The sequence below is a fragment of the Apodemus sylvaticus genome, chromosome 17 (genome assembly GCF_947179515.1).
Source record: "Apodemus sylvaticus chromosome 17, mApoSyl1.1, whole genome shotgun sequence".
Lineage (NCBI taxonomy): Eukaryota > Metazoa > Chordata > Mammalia > Rodentia > Muridae > Apodemus > Apodemus sylvaticus.
The window spans coordinates 63,554,911-63,575,108 of NC_067488.1; the positions used below are offsets into that span (position 1 = coordinate 63,554,911).

At 40.3% G+C, this 20,198-nt stretch overlaps 1 protein-coding gene across 1 annotated transcript in view; it reads left to right on the forward strand.

Annotated features, from left to right (window-relative positions):
- Tmem117 (transmembrane protein 117) overlaps positions 1-20,198 on the forward strand; it is a 470,864-nt gene that overhangs the window by 247,344 nt on the left and 203,322 nt on the right. The window contains exon 4 of the mRNA XM_052161429.1: positions 9,610-9,709. Coding sequence (XP_052017389.1) covers positions 9,610-9,709 — 100 coding nt within the window. The remainder of the gene's footprint in view (positions 1-9,609; positions 9,710-20,198) is intronic.

Sequence of the window (20,198 nt, forward strand, 5' to 3'; positions counted from 1 at the left end):
CTCCCTTTACTCATAATTAAGTGGCTCATAATTTATCCTTGATGTTATCTTTTAATTTTACCTTATATGTGTGAAGACCTTAGGATCAGCATGATAATACAAAATATTTAGCCTGTATTTGTATTTAGCCTGTGTACAATTATTTAGCTATATTTGTATAAGCCTGTTTTTACCTTCAATGTTTTTATGTAACTTTCAGTTTCCTCTGGTGTCAGGTTATTTAAATAATTAATGTTCTTATTCTAATCCATTATCTATTTAATTCATGCAATATTTATTGTGTTCCTAAAACATACTGTACACTGGGAGAAGAACTGGTTTCACAGGAGAGTAGAGCAGTGTGAGAAAGTGATTTCAATGTTTACGGAGAGTTGTGTAACATCACGTTATAGTCTAAGTGTTGTGACACAGCCAGGAGAGGGGTAACTTTTGTAGACAATGGAGGAGGTTCTTAGAGCACAGGCTGAGTTATTAATCTTAGTAGGAAGGTAGACAGTGGCACTCCAGACTCAGAGAGCACAGGGGCAGTGACAATAGGGGTGTCACGGAATAATGGGGACTCGGTGGATTGATTTGCAGGTTGGATTGTAAAATGAAAGATGATGCTAAGGGAGCAAGCGGTTTGCAGAGGGCTTCCTTATCCTTGTGTGCCTGTGGCAGCATGAACTGTTATATTGTTTGAGAAAATGCAAACTGGTTTAGAGGTTTGCCTTTTAAAAATGAAACTTACATCTCAAACTTTACACACACACGCACACACACACACACACACACACGCACACACACACGCACACACACACCCTGTCTTTACATCACTTCCACCTCTCTCTGCCCCTCAGGGCCTCCTATGTCACTCTCTAATTCACGACTTTGTTTTGTGTATTATTATCTCACACACACAACACTCACACAGGCACACGCACATAAGTCATTTTCAGTTCTCTCTGATGGCAAGTAATTTAAATAACATGTGTGTATTTGTGTGCGAGTAAATATGCAAGGACCACTGTTGGCATCTGTTTAGTGTTGCTTGCATGTATGTTTTCAGGGCTGACAACTTCATACTGGACAACATACAAATAAAATAAAAATAAAAATACTAAAAATATGATTAACCTCAGTAGGGAGGTCTAACTCTGCTCTCTTATCAGTTCTTAAATACCTGTAGCTCTTAGTCTAGGGGTGGGATCCCATGAGGCTTCTCCCAGACGTGTTGTCATTGTCCAGGTCAAACTGTATTGTGATTGATTGGGTGTAGCTTCCCTGTCGTATATGGAAGACACAATCTTGCCGCAGACTTCCTGGCTATCTGGTTTTTCCAGTCTCTCTGATCCCTCTTCTGCTATGTTTTCTGAGCCTTGGGTATAGATACTGTGTTTTAGTAACTGGGGCTGGCACCCCATGGTCAGGTGTCCTCTGCTCTTTTGACCAGTGGTGACTTTCTGGAATTCTTACCAACTGCTGTAAAAAGAAACTCCTCTGATAAAGGGTGAGAGCCACACTCATCTGTGGTGCAAAGGATAAGTATTTGGAACACAGTTAGGAATTACATTGGCTTCAGAACGTGGCAGGGGTAGGTTCTCCTCTGTGATTCGTGACCTCACCAGTCATGGGCAGCTGAATAAGCTTACAGGACTAGGTAAGATCCTTCGGTTGAGTGGGTCTGATTACAGTTGGACAGCTGTTAAGTTACCTTTTCTACTTTTGTTTAGCATGAATTTGTTATTCTAGAAACACATTCTTTTTTTTTTTCACCTGTAATATTAAACAAAATCCTGCGAAGGGAAATTTTGTTCCTTACTTGGAATGCTTTAAACTTGCTAAATAATTTTATATACAACCATTTATTAATAATTCCTGTAATATTCTACTAAGATATTTAAGTTGCTCCATCCTGAAAACTGGTAATGGATTGGATATTAGCTAATTGGCTTATATGTTGAATTCACTATTTAATTAATGGCTATTTAATGTTTATTAATTATATCTGGTTCAGTGTAATATTAGTACACACACACACATATATACATACAGATATATTTATCCTTTGTACCCACAAATGAGCATGGCTCTCATCCTTTATCAGAGGAGTTTCTTTTTACAGAAGATTTAATATATATATATATATATATATATATATATATATATATATATATATATATATACATACATACATATAAGTATATATTGTTCTATAATAAGAAAATGCATGATTATCTGATTATCAAGGTTGAGTATTTTTTTCCAGGTCATGGAGGCATGAAGTAGGTTGCTGAATCAGTAGCTTCTCTTTCCTATCATAAGTACTTGAGATAATCAGTCTATAATAAAAACTGTATTTTTAAACTCATTTTTTTCAGTACATAACTAGTAAAGGCTTGTGTTGTGGTAAACCTTCGCAGTAGGCATGTTTAATGGAGCCAAGTTGCTCATCTCATAGCCCACTGTGCTCCTCAAAGGCATACCTCTAGAGGCCCCAGTAGGTACAATCTTGTTCAAGCTCCACCCCTCCCAGTAGTGCTAGGGAATGGAGACAAGCCTTCAACACAAGGGCTCATGGGGGAACAGCACCGGTCCAAACCATAGTAATGTCAAAATTGGTTTCTGGTCTCATGATCCAGTCCCCTCCAGTAAGCCATATATCTTCCCCAGAAGTCATCATAATGGCAAAAAGAGTCTACAAACAAGAAATATCCTAGGAAAACAGGAGACTATTTAATTTCATATCAGAAATAATTATGAGCAGGTCAATAGTGGTGATGACAGATAAGTTGAAGGGCATTGAGAGCCCTTCAGAAGTCACTATAGTGATTAATTTTATGTTGAGGGTGAAGGGATGGGCATGGGGGGGGACTGTTAGTACAATAGTATGTCTGTATCTCACACAAATGGAGTTCACTGAATTGGCTGACGTTTGGTAAGGAATTAAAGGAAGAATTGCTATAACGTCTATATATCCAGGGTGGGTTTGGTCAATTTATATTCATGTTTTCTGTATGGAAGTAAGAGGGAATAGAAGGCGAATGTTGAAAAATTTGAGCTGGCAAGCTGCCGGTGAGCCTTGTTAGGGCTAGGAGCACTTTTAGTCATCCATGGGTACTTTCCTCAACTGTCTGCGATATTTATAGCATGACCATACTCATTTATCCCCAGATTCTTAGCCCAGTTCTGACCAGCAAGTTCTTATATGTGTGTTGAGCTGCATCTAAGTCTTTCAGTAGTCAAAGGGAGAATTTTTGAGCAGCAATACTAAAGATTGGTTATTTGGACACTGATTGGCTAAATGACTAAAAATTGTTACTCATTTTTAAGCCTAAAGTGATTTTAGATTTAAGTCATTTTAAATCTAAATAGATTTAGAAAAGGCTTATACAATGATACATACTTACTTTCTGGTGTTGTGATAGGTTTTTTGTTTTTTTTTTTTCCTCAATAAGTTAAATACTTAAAGCTATTTTATCAGGTGTATCTTTGTTTGACATATAGTTTTGCTCTTGTAAATTGTCAGAATCCACTAGGAAAGGATTAGGATAGCAGGTGGCCTTTCTGGAGGTGGCCCACCTTTTTGCATGGTTTATGATGGGTGAGCTCTGAGTGGCAAGATCCCAAGAGACTTCATCTCAGGATGGCTTCTGGCAGCTGACAGCCTTTCCTGTCACTATTAAATTAATATAACAATCCCTGGGCATTAGATCACCCTATTGAACAGATTTCCTGAAGATCAACATAAAGATGAACTTTCATGAATTAATGCTGTTTAGACGAATTAACAATTTTATAGAATTCCTGATTTGATTAAAATAATCTAAGAAAGTTTTAGGAGTTGGTTCCAGTTGTTTTGCTAGACAGATGTAATAAAGTTAGAATAAGGAATTAAATGTGTCCACTCTTCATAATGGTAAGTTAAGGATGCATAATAAGAAATACAATGGACTTTCACAATTACCCTAAAAAAGAGAAATAGGCTTGGGACAAGTTTGTGTTCAAGGAAAACCATTCATTCTAGGTCAGATCCGAGGATAAAGCCACAGGTGTACACTATGATAAAGCAAGGCTATATGAAACTGTTGCTTCGAACTTATGATGAGCTTACAGAATGAAACACTGCTTTGAGCTTAATATCAACATCCTTTTGTATCTCCCATTTTGTGTAACATTTTACTTATGAGGTACTTTTCAAAGAACTCTTGTCTATAAAAACACAAGAGAAAAGAAATAAAGATGATGGGGTTGGTTTGGGGAACTCTGTTCTATCCATCTATCCAAATGTGTTAATTCCTGTTTGTTTATATGTGTGTATGTATATGGGTAAGTATGTAAGCATGAATGAACATTTGTGAAATTGATTGATACAGGTGGCTGGGCTTGGCCAAAGTATGTATATGGATGGATGTGTGTATGTCTGTGTGTATTTGCCTGTGTAAGGGATTTTACTTTTTTTCCTTTGATATCTCTTTGGTTCACAAAGAGTTAACTAGCCTGATAAGTGAGGGACTTCTCGTCCACTAGCCAGAGTGCCAGTGATAAATCCACCCCCACATAAGTCACAGATGTTAATTCATCTGAAACCATAGGCTTCTCTGGGAGTAAATATTATTTATACTAAGCAACTTGTATTTTCACAATACTAAGTTTTGTTCCACTCTTTCTTGACTGCCTTCCAAACAGAACCATTGTTGGGGCAAGCTCCTTGTAGGAAGTCAACTCTTCACCTGTGATTTACCTGTGTATCGGGCCCCCAATCTTGTTTATGTTGCCCAAAAATGTCTGGTAGAGACAACCGTGGCGTTATGAATCCATCTGGCCACAGATGGATCGTCAGTGAAGCATGAATCTGTATTGGGTTGGTGATCTATGTTTATAGTGCCCTGTTAAACTTTCAGAGACGCAACCCCTAAATCACCTGGCAGTGACTACCCCCATTTGGTATAAATAATTGGTGGATGTGAACTGGAACTTTCATTGTTAGTGAGCAGGACTCTTACCTGTAAGAGCCATTCATCTTAGTGTACTTTCACTGACTATTTAGCTCATTTTTGAGTCTATTAATTCTAGTCATTGAACACCTAGGTTTTTGGATGTGATATAGTCTTAGCTGTTCTTGTTGCTGAGCTGTTAGGATAATTAATTACTCCCCTTTCCAAGTAGCTGTCTGTTGAAGTCTCCACATGTTTGTAATGGGTTTGAGAGTTCAGCTTAAAGCTTGAAAAATATTGAAAAAAAATTGAAGGTAGATTCTAAGAGATTAACTTGGAAGTTTTACCTGGAAGGGTGATGCATATGCAAGATTTTCAAGATCTATTAATAGCAGAAATATTAGCCTAAGTCCACATGATGTAGGATTGAAATAGCTAACTGTAGCATCAAGCAAAATTAAAATTATAATTGCCTTCCAGCAATAAAAACTAATTTTGAATCTATGCCCAACAACAGAGTATGTGAAATTTCACAATTTCAGTTTCTACAGTGATCTTCCCCTTTGGCTAAAATTATTGAAGCAGAAAAAAAAATCAAAGAATTATGTGTTCTTTAGAACCCAATAGGGAAACAGGATTAAATGTCAATTGATGTGCAAGTTAATGAAGTAGTTGTTGGATGTTTTTATGTCGGGTCTGCACTCTTGTAACACATTTGTCAAAAGCAATAAAAGTAAGACTAATCACTGGTCCTCATTCATCACTGTTGCTCTTTAAATCTTCTGGCTATTTTGTAAATAGCACTGCTTCATCTATATTGTTATAGCAGATAGGAGCCACTGTATGCCCGTTAGCCACAGGGAAGTACAGTTACTAAACCCTGTTGTAGAGGACTCTAGGTAAGTTGGGCAGTCATCCTGTATTAAGGAGCTACAAAAATAGTTTAGAGAAAAGAAAACACACCCAACACGTCAAGCTTCCTAACACCTCCCTCTGTGTGTAAGTTCTCCATGATTCAACCTCATTTTGTTGATGTTTCAAAAGCCTAATATACATAGACCTACCCATGACATATGAACATGAATATTCCATTCGTTATGAATTAAATAAATGCTTAGTGATCATTTGCCTAATTCAGGCAACCCCATATCTGCTGGGATACCAGCAGTGAATAAAATAGCTCAACCCGCTTGCTGTTTTCCTGGGGCTCATTATGCTTAAATATGTTTTTAATCTGGGCTTTCAGCCATATGGTTATATTTATTGTTTATTTGTTTCTGAATAACCAGCAGAAACCATGTATAAAATGTATACAGGATCTAGTTTATATTTAATTTTCCAGAAGAGACTCATGTCTCTCTCTGTTGGAAGAATAAAATTGAAAGACTGTAATGTCACTATAAAGGATAGGGTAAGGGTGGTGAGGGCTCATTTTTGAGTTCAGCAAGGATGAACTCTCTCTCCCCCTCTCTCCTTTGTTCCAGCTCAGTGATCCTCAACCTTCCTAATACAGCAGCCGGTTACTACAGTTCCTTAAGTTGTGGTGACCCCCGGCCATAATATTTCCATTGCAACCTCATGACTAATTTTGCTACTGTTATGAATTGTAATGTATATACTTGATAATTCCAATGGTCTTCAGAGACGCCTTTGATGCCCTCAAAGGGGTCATGACCCACATGGTGAGAACCACTGCTCTAGCTCTTCATGGCCTTGTATTTTCCTAGACTACATTCTGTAATGAGTTGGGATCTATAATAGTCTCCATAGCATATATTAGAACAAAATGCTTGACTTGACTTAGTCTTGTGGTTACTCCAAGTGTGACAAAATCCAGGAAAGGCAAAGCAGCTGCCTGTTACATCCTATTCTGAGTTCCTTCCTCCTTCCTCACCAGAATTACAGCTCTTTAACTTTCCAGTATTCCTGCTTTAGACCACAGGGGCTGTTCTGGGATCAGACCGAGCGCAGCTTTTCATTGCCTTGCATTCCGAATGAGCAGGTATCTCCAGGGAAGATCCACGTTTTTTTCCAATGTACTGCCCCAGTTTCTCTAGTCTCCAATGATTATTAACATTTAAACAGATTTTACAGGGCTTATTATTATTATATTTTTTACTTAGACTTATTTTAGTTCTTGGCTGGATCATTAATGTGTTGCAAGTATATTCATGCTATCTGCTAAAACAAAATATGATGTACTCACACACATACACAAACACATGCTTGAGCACACACGTGCACACACACACGCGCGCGCGCGCGCACGTGCGCGCGCACACACACACACACACACACACACACACACACACACACACTTGCACATCAAAATTGTGTCATTGAAAATACTGTACAGTTGCCAAAGCTGGCATCCAAAGTGCATGGATCTCACTGACTCAGACTATTCAGTGATGGGCATGGTTCTGAACTGGGTAACAGCAAGCTGTGTTCACTTGAACGCTTTCAGATTGAAGTACTCAGGTCAGTGAGCCTAAAACAAAGGGTGTCTGTTACATGTGGTAGCCCTGAGAAGTGGCTAATGCTACTGTTGGCTTCTTACTCTGATTCATCCAAGGGCCTTTCATCTTCATTCTGTACTAAAGTATAAAGGAGATTTTCTTGATGTTTTTATATCTCCATTAATACTCGCAGGAGGCAGGCATAGCATAATTGTTGTAAGTCTATATGGGAGAGGCAGGAATATTTATGTTCCAATCTTACTCATTTGTGATGTACTTACTTAAAACCAGTTGTGAACTATAGATGTTGTTCCCCTTATCTGTAAAACACAAGTAGTAAATCACATCACTGTATCTAGATAAAAATTGATGTGCATGCTGTACTCAAACTACACACTGTGAACACACAAGTTCTTGTAGTTACACTTATTTACATAATATGAAATCCAGTCAACAACTACAATGTTTGCACCAGAGTTCAACACATTTAGCTAGACCAGTGGTTCCTAACCTGTGGGTCTCTACCCCTTTGGGAGTTACATATAAGATATCCTGCATATCAGATATTTATATTATGATCTATAAGAGGAGCAAAATTACAGTTATAAAGCAGCAATGAAAATAATTTAATGGGTGGGGGCCACCACAACGTGAGGAACTGAATTAAAGGGTCACAGCATTGTGAAGGTTGAGAAACACTGACCAAGACTTTCCAACAAAGGTGAATGAAATTTGTAGAAAAAGAATTGTTTTAAGAGTATAAGATGGTGTTCTTAAAAAAAAAAAAACCTATTTGGATATCTTTTTTTTCCTTTTTAAATAATGGAACTGCTTAAAATAACTCCAGGAAGAAAATTACCAAATTAAAGATATTTTTCAATTCATCAGTTTTAAAAATGTACTTAATAATTTTCAGTAGATAAGCAGCAACCATGTTATTATCTATTTGGTACTAATTCATGAAGAAACAAGTTTTTTATCAATACTGTAAATTATATGGTATCATAAATTTTAGGAAAAGGGGCAAAACTGAGATGAAAATAATCAGAGTGAAAACCTTAGAGGTAAGAAAAATGGGGGACAGAAATTTGATATCCAGCAATCATTGATTTATTCATGTGATATCAGCTGGCCCAGTTTCCTAGACTTGAGAAAAATAATAATTAGTAAAAATTATAACATGAGAACGTAGAGAGAGTAATGTTCTTTCAAGTCAAATGGTCTTAGTCCTGCTGCTGTACGGTCTCCTGTCGCTCCCTGAGTTGTAAAGAACATTCAGGGGCTGGACCTAATCCACCCCTACAGATTCCTAGTGGATGTGCAGCTTGGTCTGCATGTCGGTCCCCTAACAATTGGAGCAGGAGCAGTCTCTGACTCTGTTTCCTGCCTTTGGATCCCCTTCCCCTAGCTGGACTACCTGGTTGGACCTCAGTAGGAGAGGATACATTTAGGCATATAGTGATTGGATGTCCCAGGGTGGGTGGTACCCAAGGGGGGCTTCCCTCTCTCTCAGGAGAAGAGAAGGGGTGATGGAGGGCAGGAAAGATTTTTAAGGGTGGAACTGATAGGAGAAGAAGGATGGGGTAGCGAGCATTTGGGATACAAAGAGAATAAATATATAAATTAAAATAAAATGAAAAAATTAAGAAGAAAGGATTTAGCTATATAAAACCGAAATGGTGCATTAAATATTCTGATCATTGCTGTTTCTGGTAATAATTGAAACCACACATATTAAATCAAATTTTGCTTTAGTTCACATGTGCAGATGTCTTTCTTTAAACTTGACAGTGTTCTGAACATTATCCTGGTGTGATACACCAAGGCCTTGTCCAGCCCCTCTCCATTGGTTCTAACCTGACAGAACATGTCTTTCCTCTCCTCTATGTCGGGAGTTGTCTCAGCTCTCCTCACACTTGAGCAAGCATGAAATGCAGCCTTTGCTGAGGATTTCTGTTCGAGTGTGCAAAAGTTGATGTTGGTCTTGCAGCTCAAGTGGGGCACTGCACACAGCAATGGGCAAACTCCCAATCAGTTTTCAAATCTAATTGAAACTGACCCAAACACCCTCCAAATGTTCCCTTGCCTTTGCAGATGTATAAACAAATTTGAGATGATATCCAGGAAGCTTCTTAAGAGGGGAAAGACAGTGTGTGTCTCTCTGTGACCATACTAGGAAGCTTTGACTGGACAGCTCTCTCAGACTGGGCAATGTCCTATGTTTGTTTCCACAGAGCATATCTCATCACGGACTATATGGGCATCCGCAATGAAAGTTTCATGAAACTAGCTGCTGTGGGGACCTGGATGGGGGACTTCGTCACAGCCTGGATGGTAAGGAAACCACAGCATCTCTCAGTTTGAACAAATGTCACATGGCATGTTCATAATGCCACAAGGATGTTGTGGGAAAAATTACTAATTGTTTTAAGAGCCCATATTTGTAAGTATGTACTAGAGTTGAAAACTAATTGCTTATTTTTGGTACAGATTTTGTACCAAATCTCTAGATTAGTCTAGAGATTATATTCAATATCTGTAGCCCTCAGAAAGTGACCAATGCAATCATAATATGTGTATGTACATATATGTACTTCTTGATGGAAAAGCCCTCCCTGTAAAATTCTGAATAATCTTTTGGTTGCTGTTGTTTTGACACTCAGAGTTGCCAGGTAAGGACTGCAATTTGGTTTGTCTCAGAAGGCTGTCAGAAATGTTCTTTAGGTGGTCTCTAAATTTGTTTTCCTCCATGAGCCAATAACTCACTGGTAACTAAGAGTTTTGATAGCTCTGGTTTTCAAACTTGATCTTTTGAGAATTTCGTACAGGAGCACTCCATAACTGCACCAATGCTGTGTATTCTCTCCGGACTCTGACCCCCCATGCCTCTGCCTATATTGTCCTCTTGAATGCATGACTTCAGGTTTGTTATTCTTATATGTACACAGCCTGCTGTTGGCCACATGGACATGGGTAGAGCACTGACCACTTGGGCTGGGGCAACCTTTGATGGATTCTTCTTCAAAGGAGTTTGATGATATTCCTGCGGACAGCATCTACGGACATCTTTTGACTTTTACTTGCGTGTGTGCATATGTGCAACCATAAGCTTCCATCCCTTCCCAACACACACATGTACAGACAAACTCAAATTCATTTAAAAATGACTTACCTTTAATGAGTGAAAATAGTGATCAGAATACGCTACTCATAGAGCCCTGTCAAAATCTTCATTTACATTCATAAAATCTATTTAGAAGGAGACACACACATTGTTAAAAAAATGTACTTGAAATATGGAAAGGTATATTTTGAGAAAATTCTATATTAATTGTGATTGTGATTTTACATTGACTCTGAGAAATAAAATGGAAGTGAGAATCAGATCAAGGTTTCAGAAACAAGGACGCTCTGACCTTGACACTCATGCTTTGACCTTCAAGAAATCAGATACAATGTGTATAGATCCAATTTTCATATTTCTCAAGTGGATCTTAGAGTTTTTACTTTTGTAATATGTTTTCTATAACTATGGAATATGTGGCCCTAGCTGGGACTTAACATGCTGAAGTATGTGGCAGATGTAAGAGCTTTGCCCTGGCTGTCCTGTTGTCTGGGCCTACTCCACTGACTGAAGGGCAGGTCACTGAGTCAGTCCTCATACTGCCGGGACTTCCTGTCCCTTAGCACATCCTACCACATCCCAGGCCCGGGTGCAGATTGTCTGGAGTTGCCCTGACATTACCGGTGCTGAGGTAGACACTTCCTGGTTTTGTTTTTGATGAGTCAATTGAAGGAACAATAGGATTGAGACTTAGAAAAATCACCCTGCAGTTGGGAAGCTCATTCCAGCATTTAGTAATAAGCCATTTGCTGCTTTCTTGTGGCATCAGCTTGTCCATGGCCTGTTTCTATCTAAGTCTCCAAACATTTTCTCACTGTGGTACTCCTATCCATCAGAGCCCTGCCTCTGTGGTGTTTGTTTGTTGTTAAGTCCACTTCTTTAGGCCCCTTCAAAGGAATAGGGTAGCTTTGACCTTTCATCCTTTCTTGTTGTATTTCTGGTCCTGTACATGCCTGCTTTCTTACATGCAAGGGGAAGGGGAAGCAAAGATTCCACCTAGGCTGCGGTCTTTATCTCAAGCTCTAACTCAGATTCACAGGTTAATGTCTGCTCCTCTAATGCCTCCTGTTTGTACAGGCTAACCTGGCTCTTTCCTCTTCCATAGATCGCTGCTTTCTTAGAAAGCTAGAAAAGAATTGAGAATGTAGTATAGTGTGTTTTAGTCATGAGCTTGAATCCCATGGGCTGCCCCTCTTTTCCTTTCTGTAACCGGGAGTAGAGCGTTGGGTCTCTTTTGGCTTACGTTATATGAAACCGTGACCTTTCCCCACTAGACTCAGGTAGAAATGGCAAGGTAAATGCAAGTTCCTGCTTTGCAGGCCCAGCCTGCAGGGAGGAGCCCCAGAGCGCAGTCTCTATTCCCACTTCTATTCACTGACGGGCAGTAACTCTCCAATAAATATTTATATGCCTACATGTGTGTGCATTGATAACGCTTTAAAAAATAATATTTTTCCTCATGAGAGGAATCTCAGGTAGCTTTGACCTTCGTGTGCATAGAATTCTCAGTTTGGAATGAATATCAATGATGACGGTGACCTTCAGGGAAAAGCAAGTGACTTTTTACATTAACAATCATATATTAACTCTCGATGCAGCATTTCTGAAGCAAAAGACTTTCTTTTCTGGAAATAATTCTCAACTCTCCCATGGTTTATAAAGGCTCTCTGGATTGATATGATCTAAAGACAAGAGTGATCCTAAACACTCTGAAATACCCCTGGTCCTCATATGACTAAGTGTCCAGCCGTGTCCTTGGCTTTGCAGTAGATCCTATGTATCAGAGAAATGCATATAAAGCCCTGTTAAGTGTACCATTTTTGTTAATTGTCAAATAATCTTATTTTTTAAATAAGAGGTGCTGAAGTGTCAAGCATTGTAATCAGCTCTGGGCTGCAGCGTTGACACTTTTAGGAGCAGAGATGTATCCTGAGCCCGTGTGTAAAGCAGAAACATGGGCTATCCTGAGCTACAGTTTCCTCCTGTTTATTGCTCTGTCCTTCAGGAGCTGATGGGTCTAACTTCCCATGCCCTGTTCCACCTCCCCTAAAGTGGAAAGACGCTGGGGTTCAGCGGACATCACCATCATGAGGCTGTCGCTTTTCATTTCTGACCAGAGGGAAGAGGCTCCTGCTGTCCTCAGCTCACCATTTCTGTTCCTAGCCCTCACTTTCTCCACTCCTCCCTGCTTTCTTGTCTAGCAGTTAATCCTATGACTCAGGACAGTGAGAAGGTTCTGGTGAAGTAAGGAGAAAGGCACAGACACAGCAACCGGAAGGCATGCTCTGTGGAGACACTTGTGTAAGCACTGTTATAGTAGTTGCCTGCATTCTAAATGCCACCTGCTGTGCACATGCCTCCACATGTGTGGCCCAGGGTGGCTGTAGGCGTTCATTTACATGTGGCAACACAGGAGAGATTCTTCCACGACGTTCTGTCACAGATGCCTTAAAATAACTTGGTCATCTCTTGTTAGGGTTTCTAATACCGTGGCAGGACACCATGGCCAAGGCAATTCTTATAAAGGAAAATGTTTCACTGGGGCTGGCTTCCAGTGTCCGAGGTTTAGTGCCTTATCAGCATGGTGGGAAGCATGGTGGTGTGCAGACAGACATGGTGCTGGAGAAGGAGCTAAGAGTTCTACTTCTGGGTCTACAGGAAGCAGGAGGAACTGAAACAAGACCTGTCTTGTGCATCTGAAACCTCCAAGTCTACCCCCAGTGGCACGCCCTCCAGCAAGGCCACGCCCACTCTGCCAAGGTCACACCCCCTGGTAGTGCCACTCTCGATTGGTCTATGGAGGCCATTTTCATTCAATCTACCATACCATCTGTCACTTAACTTTACCTTTATTTCTGATGCTTCTTGTGCCACCTTGTATAGCATTGTGTTTGGTTTTAATGTGATGCTTTCTTGAATGTTCTTTAGAGCCAGAGATCCATATTCAATATCTACTTGAAGAAATGCCTCTCTGCTGGAAAGAAATGGAGTGTCTGTAGTTAGACTACTTTGAGAAATAAAAGTTTTAAATTTCCTTAATGGTATCAGTTGCAGCTTAAGCAAGAATATGATTTTAGGGGGAAAAGTGGTTTTATTCCTTTATTGTCATTTGAGAATTTCATGTATGCATACAGTATGCATTGTACAGCCAGTCTGTTCATTTCCTTCCCTTGAGTCCCTCCCCTACTCCCCCAGCTCCTTCCCTTACTAACTTCATGTGCTGTTGTTTTAAAAACAAAAACAAAGCAAAAACAAAAAAGCCACTTGGCATCCTGGAGGAATGCAAACTGGCATTCTCTCCCCAGAAGCCACCCACTGCCAATATCCTCTTGGCTCAGGGCAGATTCATGACGCCCTCCCCCATCCTCGCTGGGATTTTGGTTGGCTTGGTCCTGTGCAGGCCTTTGCATGTGGTCCTAGCCACTGAGGGTTCCTGTGGGCAATGGTGCGTGGTGTAGTCTTTTTCACTTCAGACATCTATTATCTTCAGGTCTTAAAATCTTTCTGTCCTCCTTGCCACTGCAACCCCTGAGCCTTGCAGGGTGGCAGAGTGTGGCATAGATGTCCTGTCTGGAGTTGAAGACACCGTGGCTCCTGATGCACGTCACCTGTGGTAATGTGCTAATCACCTGTGCTAATCACTGTCTGCTACAAAAAGCAGCTTCTCTGCTGGGGTTGAGAGGTGCACTGATCTCTGAGTGTAAAGGTTAGAACTGAGGGGCACTTTAGTCCTACATCTCTCTAGCAGAATAATTTGATTCTGGTCTCCACCCCAATGGGTGTGTCTTGCTAGGCCACTCCCTGTGCAGCATCACAGCTGGGTAAGGCTGTTCATTACCTTCCTCCTCTAGTAGTTCTTGGGGAAACTTGCAGCTCCATGAAGGTGAGTTATCGAGGATGAAATGTTACTTAGGAAAAGTTTATTCCTCTATCTTACTGTGGTTACTTTATATAGAAATATCCTGTTGGACTCAAAAGGTGAATCATGGTATGCACTCACTAATAAGTGGATATTAACCTAGAAAACTGGAATACCCAAAACATAATCCACACATCAAATGAGGTACAAGAAGAAAAGAGGAGTGGCCCCTTGTTCTGGAAAGACTCAGTGAAGCAGTATTCGGCAAAACCAGAACGGGGAAGTGGGAAGGGGTGGGTGGGAGGACAGGGGAAGAGAAAGGGGCTTATGGGACTTTCGGGGAGTGGGGGGCTAGAAAAGGGGAAATCATTTGAAATGTAAATAAAAAATTATATCGAATAAAAAAAAAAAGAAATATCCTGTTAACTATATGCATATTTGAATGTCAGTTGCTACCTCCTTTATTGCATTTTCTACTTTTTTGGAAACTAAATTTCATAATAAGTCACATGTTTTAATTATCAGTTATTAATGAATAATTAATTGCAATTAAATATTAATATTATTAATTAGTCACAACAATATTTCAAAAGCTGTATCTATTTACACAGCAGGTGTCAACACTGCCTCCCTTGACTAGAAGCTTCTTGACGGGAGCAGATAATGCCAGTTCGTTCACATCAGTGCTTCTTGCACTCACTACTGAAGTCAGCACAGAACCAGGCATCAGATAGGAGCTTAAGAAATAGTCACTGACGCCCAGGGAACACTGGAGAACAAGGGGCGAAAGGACGTACGAACCAGAGAACGTGGGAAAGGGTTGTGACGTGCTGTCCACTGGGCAGGCCATGCCTCTTGCAATCATGAACTAATTAAGCAGTTGTGGTCCTTTGGCATATGTTCAAGTCTGTTAAAGACCGTAGCCCACGGTGGGTAGGAGTTTCCAGGATGCACTTCTGGCTGGGGAGCTACTGGGTACAGAGTCACTTTTCTTTGAGGGTGTGACACCAATAAGTTGCCCGTGCCTCAATGGATATCTACAACTGTGCACTTAGCAGTGTTGCTGGTTAGACTCAATGGAGTATGTGTGTGTGTGTGTGTGTGTGTGTGTGTGTGTGTGTGTGTGTGTGTGTGTATGTGTATGTGTGTGTTTGTGTGTTGAAAGAGAACAAGAGGCTGAGAGGGAGATGTTTGGGGGAACTCAGGAAAGTTGGAGAGAGGCAACGGGATGTGGCTATGAGCAAGATACTAAGTGGGCATGGAGTCCTATGTCTGTCCAACCAGCTATGTGCATTTGATAACTAGTGGAGAGGAAAAGCCAGTTTTCTTCACTGCAGTGGCCTGGGCAGGCCCCATGCTCAGAAATAATCAGATAACACGGACAGGACTCCATATTTTGTTTTGGTTTGTAAAATATAGTGATCGTGAGCACAAAATTGGATGGGTAGGAAGACGCAGGAGGCTCTGGGAGGAGTTGGGGAGAAGAATGAATATAATTAAAATATATACAATATTATATACAATATTCAATACAGATTCTCCAAGAATAAATAAAAACATTTTAAAAATGAAAAGAAAGATGTCTTACATACATGTTTGAAAATTTCAAAGAAAAATATTTTTAAAAGTAAGTGTTTTTTTCTTTTTAAGCCAGGCATGGTGATACACACCTATGTTATAGTTCTTTGAAGGTGGAGGCAGGGGGCTCCTGCTCATGGTCATCCTCTTCTCTAGGGTTCCAGGTGAGCCTGGGCTACATAAAGTATTTTTGAAGGAGAAGATAGTCATAAGAGAACATAGTACTGTTTTGTTTCTCTTTGTTTTTTCCTAGTTCAGTTCTGTAACTTAACTCCACAACGGCAGTTCCAGAAGACTGGGGGAGGGGAGGGGAGAGGAGGAGAGGGAGGCCAGCTGCACTGGTCCAGAGACATGGTGCCAGCCCGCCTCTTCCCTCATGGCTATTTCGCTAAGGCTGTATACTCATTCGTGCTAAAATATTTCCATTGCTAGGAAGAGATGTGCTTGTGACAAGTCTTGAAGTAACAGGTCGTTCCTGGGATTCTTCCTGCGTGGTGATGTAAGGGGCAAGGGTATACAGCAAAGTCTGAGTCACACAGACGCCCATAGCCTCCCTTCAGCGGCCATTGCTGCCGGCCCATGGCCTTGCTCCCAGCTTTTGGAGAAGGCAGAGGGACTGAGGTCACTTGGCAAGGAGAGGATTGCCTAAGCACCGCTGGGGGCATAGATCTGAAAGTCGCTCAATACTTGATGGTTTCTTATTCTTCTTCTGGGTTAAGGTTTAGAGGACAGAACAGTGGAAGTCACTATCTGAAATGTTTGAAATAGAGGTGTTTTTTCAATTTTAATATATAAAACATAACATTTATAATCACATGTATATACAAATCTAAAATGTGGTAAGTTTTTTTAAAATTGTATATGCTTGTTACATTCTAAAGAAGGAAAGAATAAAGGAATGTTTGATCTTCATTTCACCAAAGTAAGAAATATCTTTAGCTATTTTTTTCCTTGAATAGGGGCAGGAAAGATGAGCTCATGCTAAGAGCACCGGCTGCTCTTCTAGAGGATGTGGGTTCAAGTCCCGGCATCCACATGGTGCCTCACAACCATCTAGACCGCCAGTCCCAGGGGATCTGATATCCTCTTCTGGCCACCATGAGGACTGCATGTATGTGGCACATAGACACCCATGCGGACAAAACACCCATATACATAAATGAAAAAAAATCTGATACATTACAGCATTTTAAACTGTCTGAAAGAGCTAAATTTGTCAATGAACAATAGCTGGGAAATAACCAACATCAAGCCTAGCTTGTTATCCTGCCTGAAACTGATCTTGACAATTTATATTGTGATGGATGCCAGGTTCCTAATTATTTCTCTTTCACTGATTTTTCAAAAATGACAAAATAAAAAGCATAATTGAATTTGATTTACTGCCTGAAATAAAGCAGCAGTCATGGATTTGCTGATTTTGATAATAGAAATGAATTTAAACTCTGAAACACAGATTAGAAGGACAGAATTAACAGATTCAATGAACAGACGAGCGGACAAGCGGAAGGGTGTGAGCCAGATGTTTAACCAGTGGCGCTGGTCCCAGGAACTGCTGTTCTCAGGAACATTCACCTGCATATTCAACTTGGCTTTCTCCACCTAGACAGTGGCATTACATCATAGCATCACTGCCCTTCCTGACAAAACCATGTTTGGGACAATTTGTGTGCTGCATTTCATTATCTTATACATTGAAGATGGAAACTGGGCTGACCGTTTAATTATGCTATGTGCCACTAGGGGGCATCATATCAGGGAAATAGAGGGTATATACGGAGTGTTAACTACTCTAAGGTTGGCTGCATGAATCTGGGAGAGCAGGGCCTAAAAATGAGGCCGACTAAAGTCTCATGCCATAGCCAACTTTATTCAGAGGATCAGACAGTTTCTACTCAGAGGGTAAAGAGGAGTCCCATGGGTGAAATGTATCATCACAAGGACAAAGCCATATGTGGCAAAAACATGCTTTCTACAGAGGTGAAGAAACAAATGACAATAGACAGCGGTAATGAACAATCCGAAGTGACCCCACTCCCATCTGCTATGCCAGGGAGGGGCACCAAACACATCCCAACAGCAGGTCTGTTTTTGAAGAAACTGAGGTCACAAGGCCCTTGTCTTGTTTTCTTTGAGTTTTCTTATAAGCACACAGAATTCACACACAGTTGAGAAAGTCATCCTCATGGGAAATCAGAAAGGAACAGGAGGGAGGAAGGGAGGAAGGAAGCAGAGCGGTGGTCATACAACCTCACAGAGGCCTGCCAGGAATCTGCCCTGCTCTGGAAAGGGGAGGAAGATCCTGACAGAGGGCCAGCATAGGCCACCATCCAGACTTTCCCAGGGCACTAAGTTCTCTGGTACCTACATTTCAACCAGAATAATGCAGAAACAATTAAATCCTTCAAACATGGACAGTTTGATCAGTTGATGGAACTAAAGAGTATGTGAAAGCAATGAATTTTTAATATTTTTTCTATTCTTTAGAAGTTACTGGGTATGGTCATTTTGCTTTAGCCAATATAAATATTTTAATGTCACTAAAAGTATTTTAGATTTGTGTTTCATATTTCTTTTAAAAAAAAAGTTCTCACTAAAAATCTAATATGCCAGGAGGATCTAACCTCAGATAATATCACAGATGGATCTAGTCTTTTAATTTACAGGACTGTTGGATTCTGAAAAGCATAAATAGAATATGACATTTAAGAAAGGATTTCCTAATTTAAGAAGTGCAATATTATGTCTAGATGGTTAATAATAGAAGCAGGGAGTACAGCTTTTGATATGAATCCTCTAACATTAACACCTCCCCCCCAATGTAAAAAAATTCCATTGTATGTATTAAGTGTTTTGTATCTAATTATATTCATTTGTTAAAAATGTATGAATATTCTGTACTAAACAGAGAAGCCCCTTGGGAAGTGATGTTGGGTTAAAGCACGGTGAACTTGAGGAAAACTGAAGACATTTCTTATAGACAGACATAACCACCATAGCCACCTTATTCTGGCTTTTGTTTGTTTGTTGATTTTTCCAGTGCTGGTTCAGTTTTAGATTCTTTAGTTCTAATACACCTTATCATCCTCAGGACACATTCGCCATTGTGCACATGTGTTCCTTATGCCTTTCCTGCCATAAAGTTCTTTGCCTATTAAGGTACCATTTGTCCATCATTCACATGGAGGAGTTTGATTACTTGTCAGGAGGCATTGCTATCTGATTTGTCATGAAATGGGGTCTAGTTGTTAGTGTTAGTGCAGAATTGCATGATCAAACAGATGACTCTTTGGGAGGTTTAAAAATAGATGGAACTCCTCTAGGACTGTGTAAGACAAGCATCACTTCAAGCATTCCATTTGATATTTGGAATAGTGCTTATACATGCTGATTTACATTAATATAACTGTGCTACAAGTGTTCAAAATGACATGTACACATGAATATATCCATACATCCATGCACACATAAAATAATATTTGCATGTAACCATATCATACAAATACTGATATAATTATGTATTATTGCATATAACACATATAATAGACAGCCAGGTATGTTAGATGCCACATCACATATGCTATTCTACGTATGCACACAAAAAATACTTATTTAGAAGTTCTTTGAGTAAAAGAAATGAGTAGAATGAACTACTACTATGAATACTAAAAAGAGTTCTCTCTCTCTCTCTCTCTCTCTCTCTGTGTGTGTGTGTGTGTGTGTGTGTGTGTGTGTCTGACTGGCTTCTCCTCCCATCCTTCCTCCTTTCTTTTTCTCCCTTTTCCTCCTCCTCCTCCTTCTCCCTCCTGTTCCTGTTCCTCTTCCTTCTCCTTCTGTTCTTTTTTTTTTTTTTTCCAAGCCGGGGTTTCTCTATATAGCCCTGGCTGTCCTGGAACTCACTCTGTAGACCAGGCTGGCCTTGAACTCAGAAATCCACCTGCCTCTGCCTCCCAGAGTTCTGGGATTACAGGTGTGCGCCACCACCGCCCGGCTTCCTCCTCCTTCTTTTCTTCTTCTTCTTCTCCTTCTCCTTCTCCTTCTCCTTCTCCTTCTCCTTCTCCTTCTCCTTCTCCTTCTCCTTCTCCTTCTCCTTCTCCTTCTCCTTCTCCTTCTCCTTCTCCTTCTCCTTCTCCTTCTCCTTCTCCTTCTCCTTCTTCTTCTTCTTCTTCTTCTTCTTTTCCTTCTCCTTCTCCTTCCCCTTTCCCTTCCCCTTCCCCTTCCCCTTCCCCTTCCCCTTCCCCTTCCCCTTCCCCTTCCCCTTC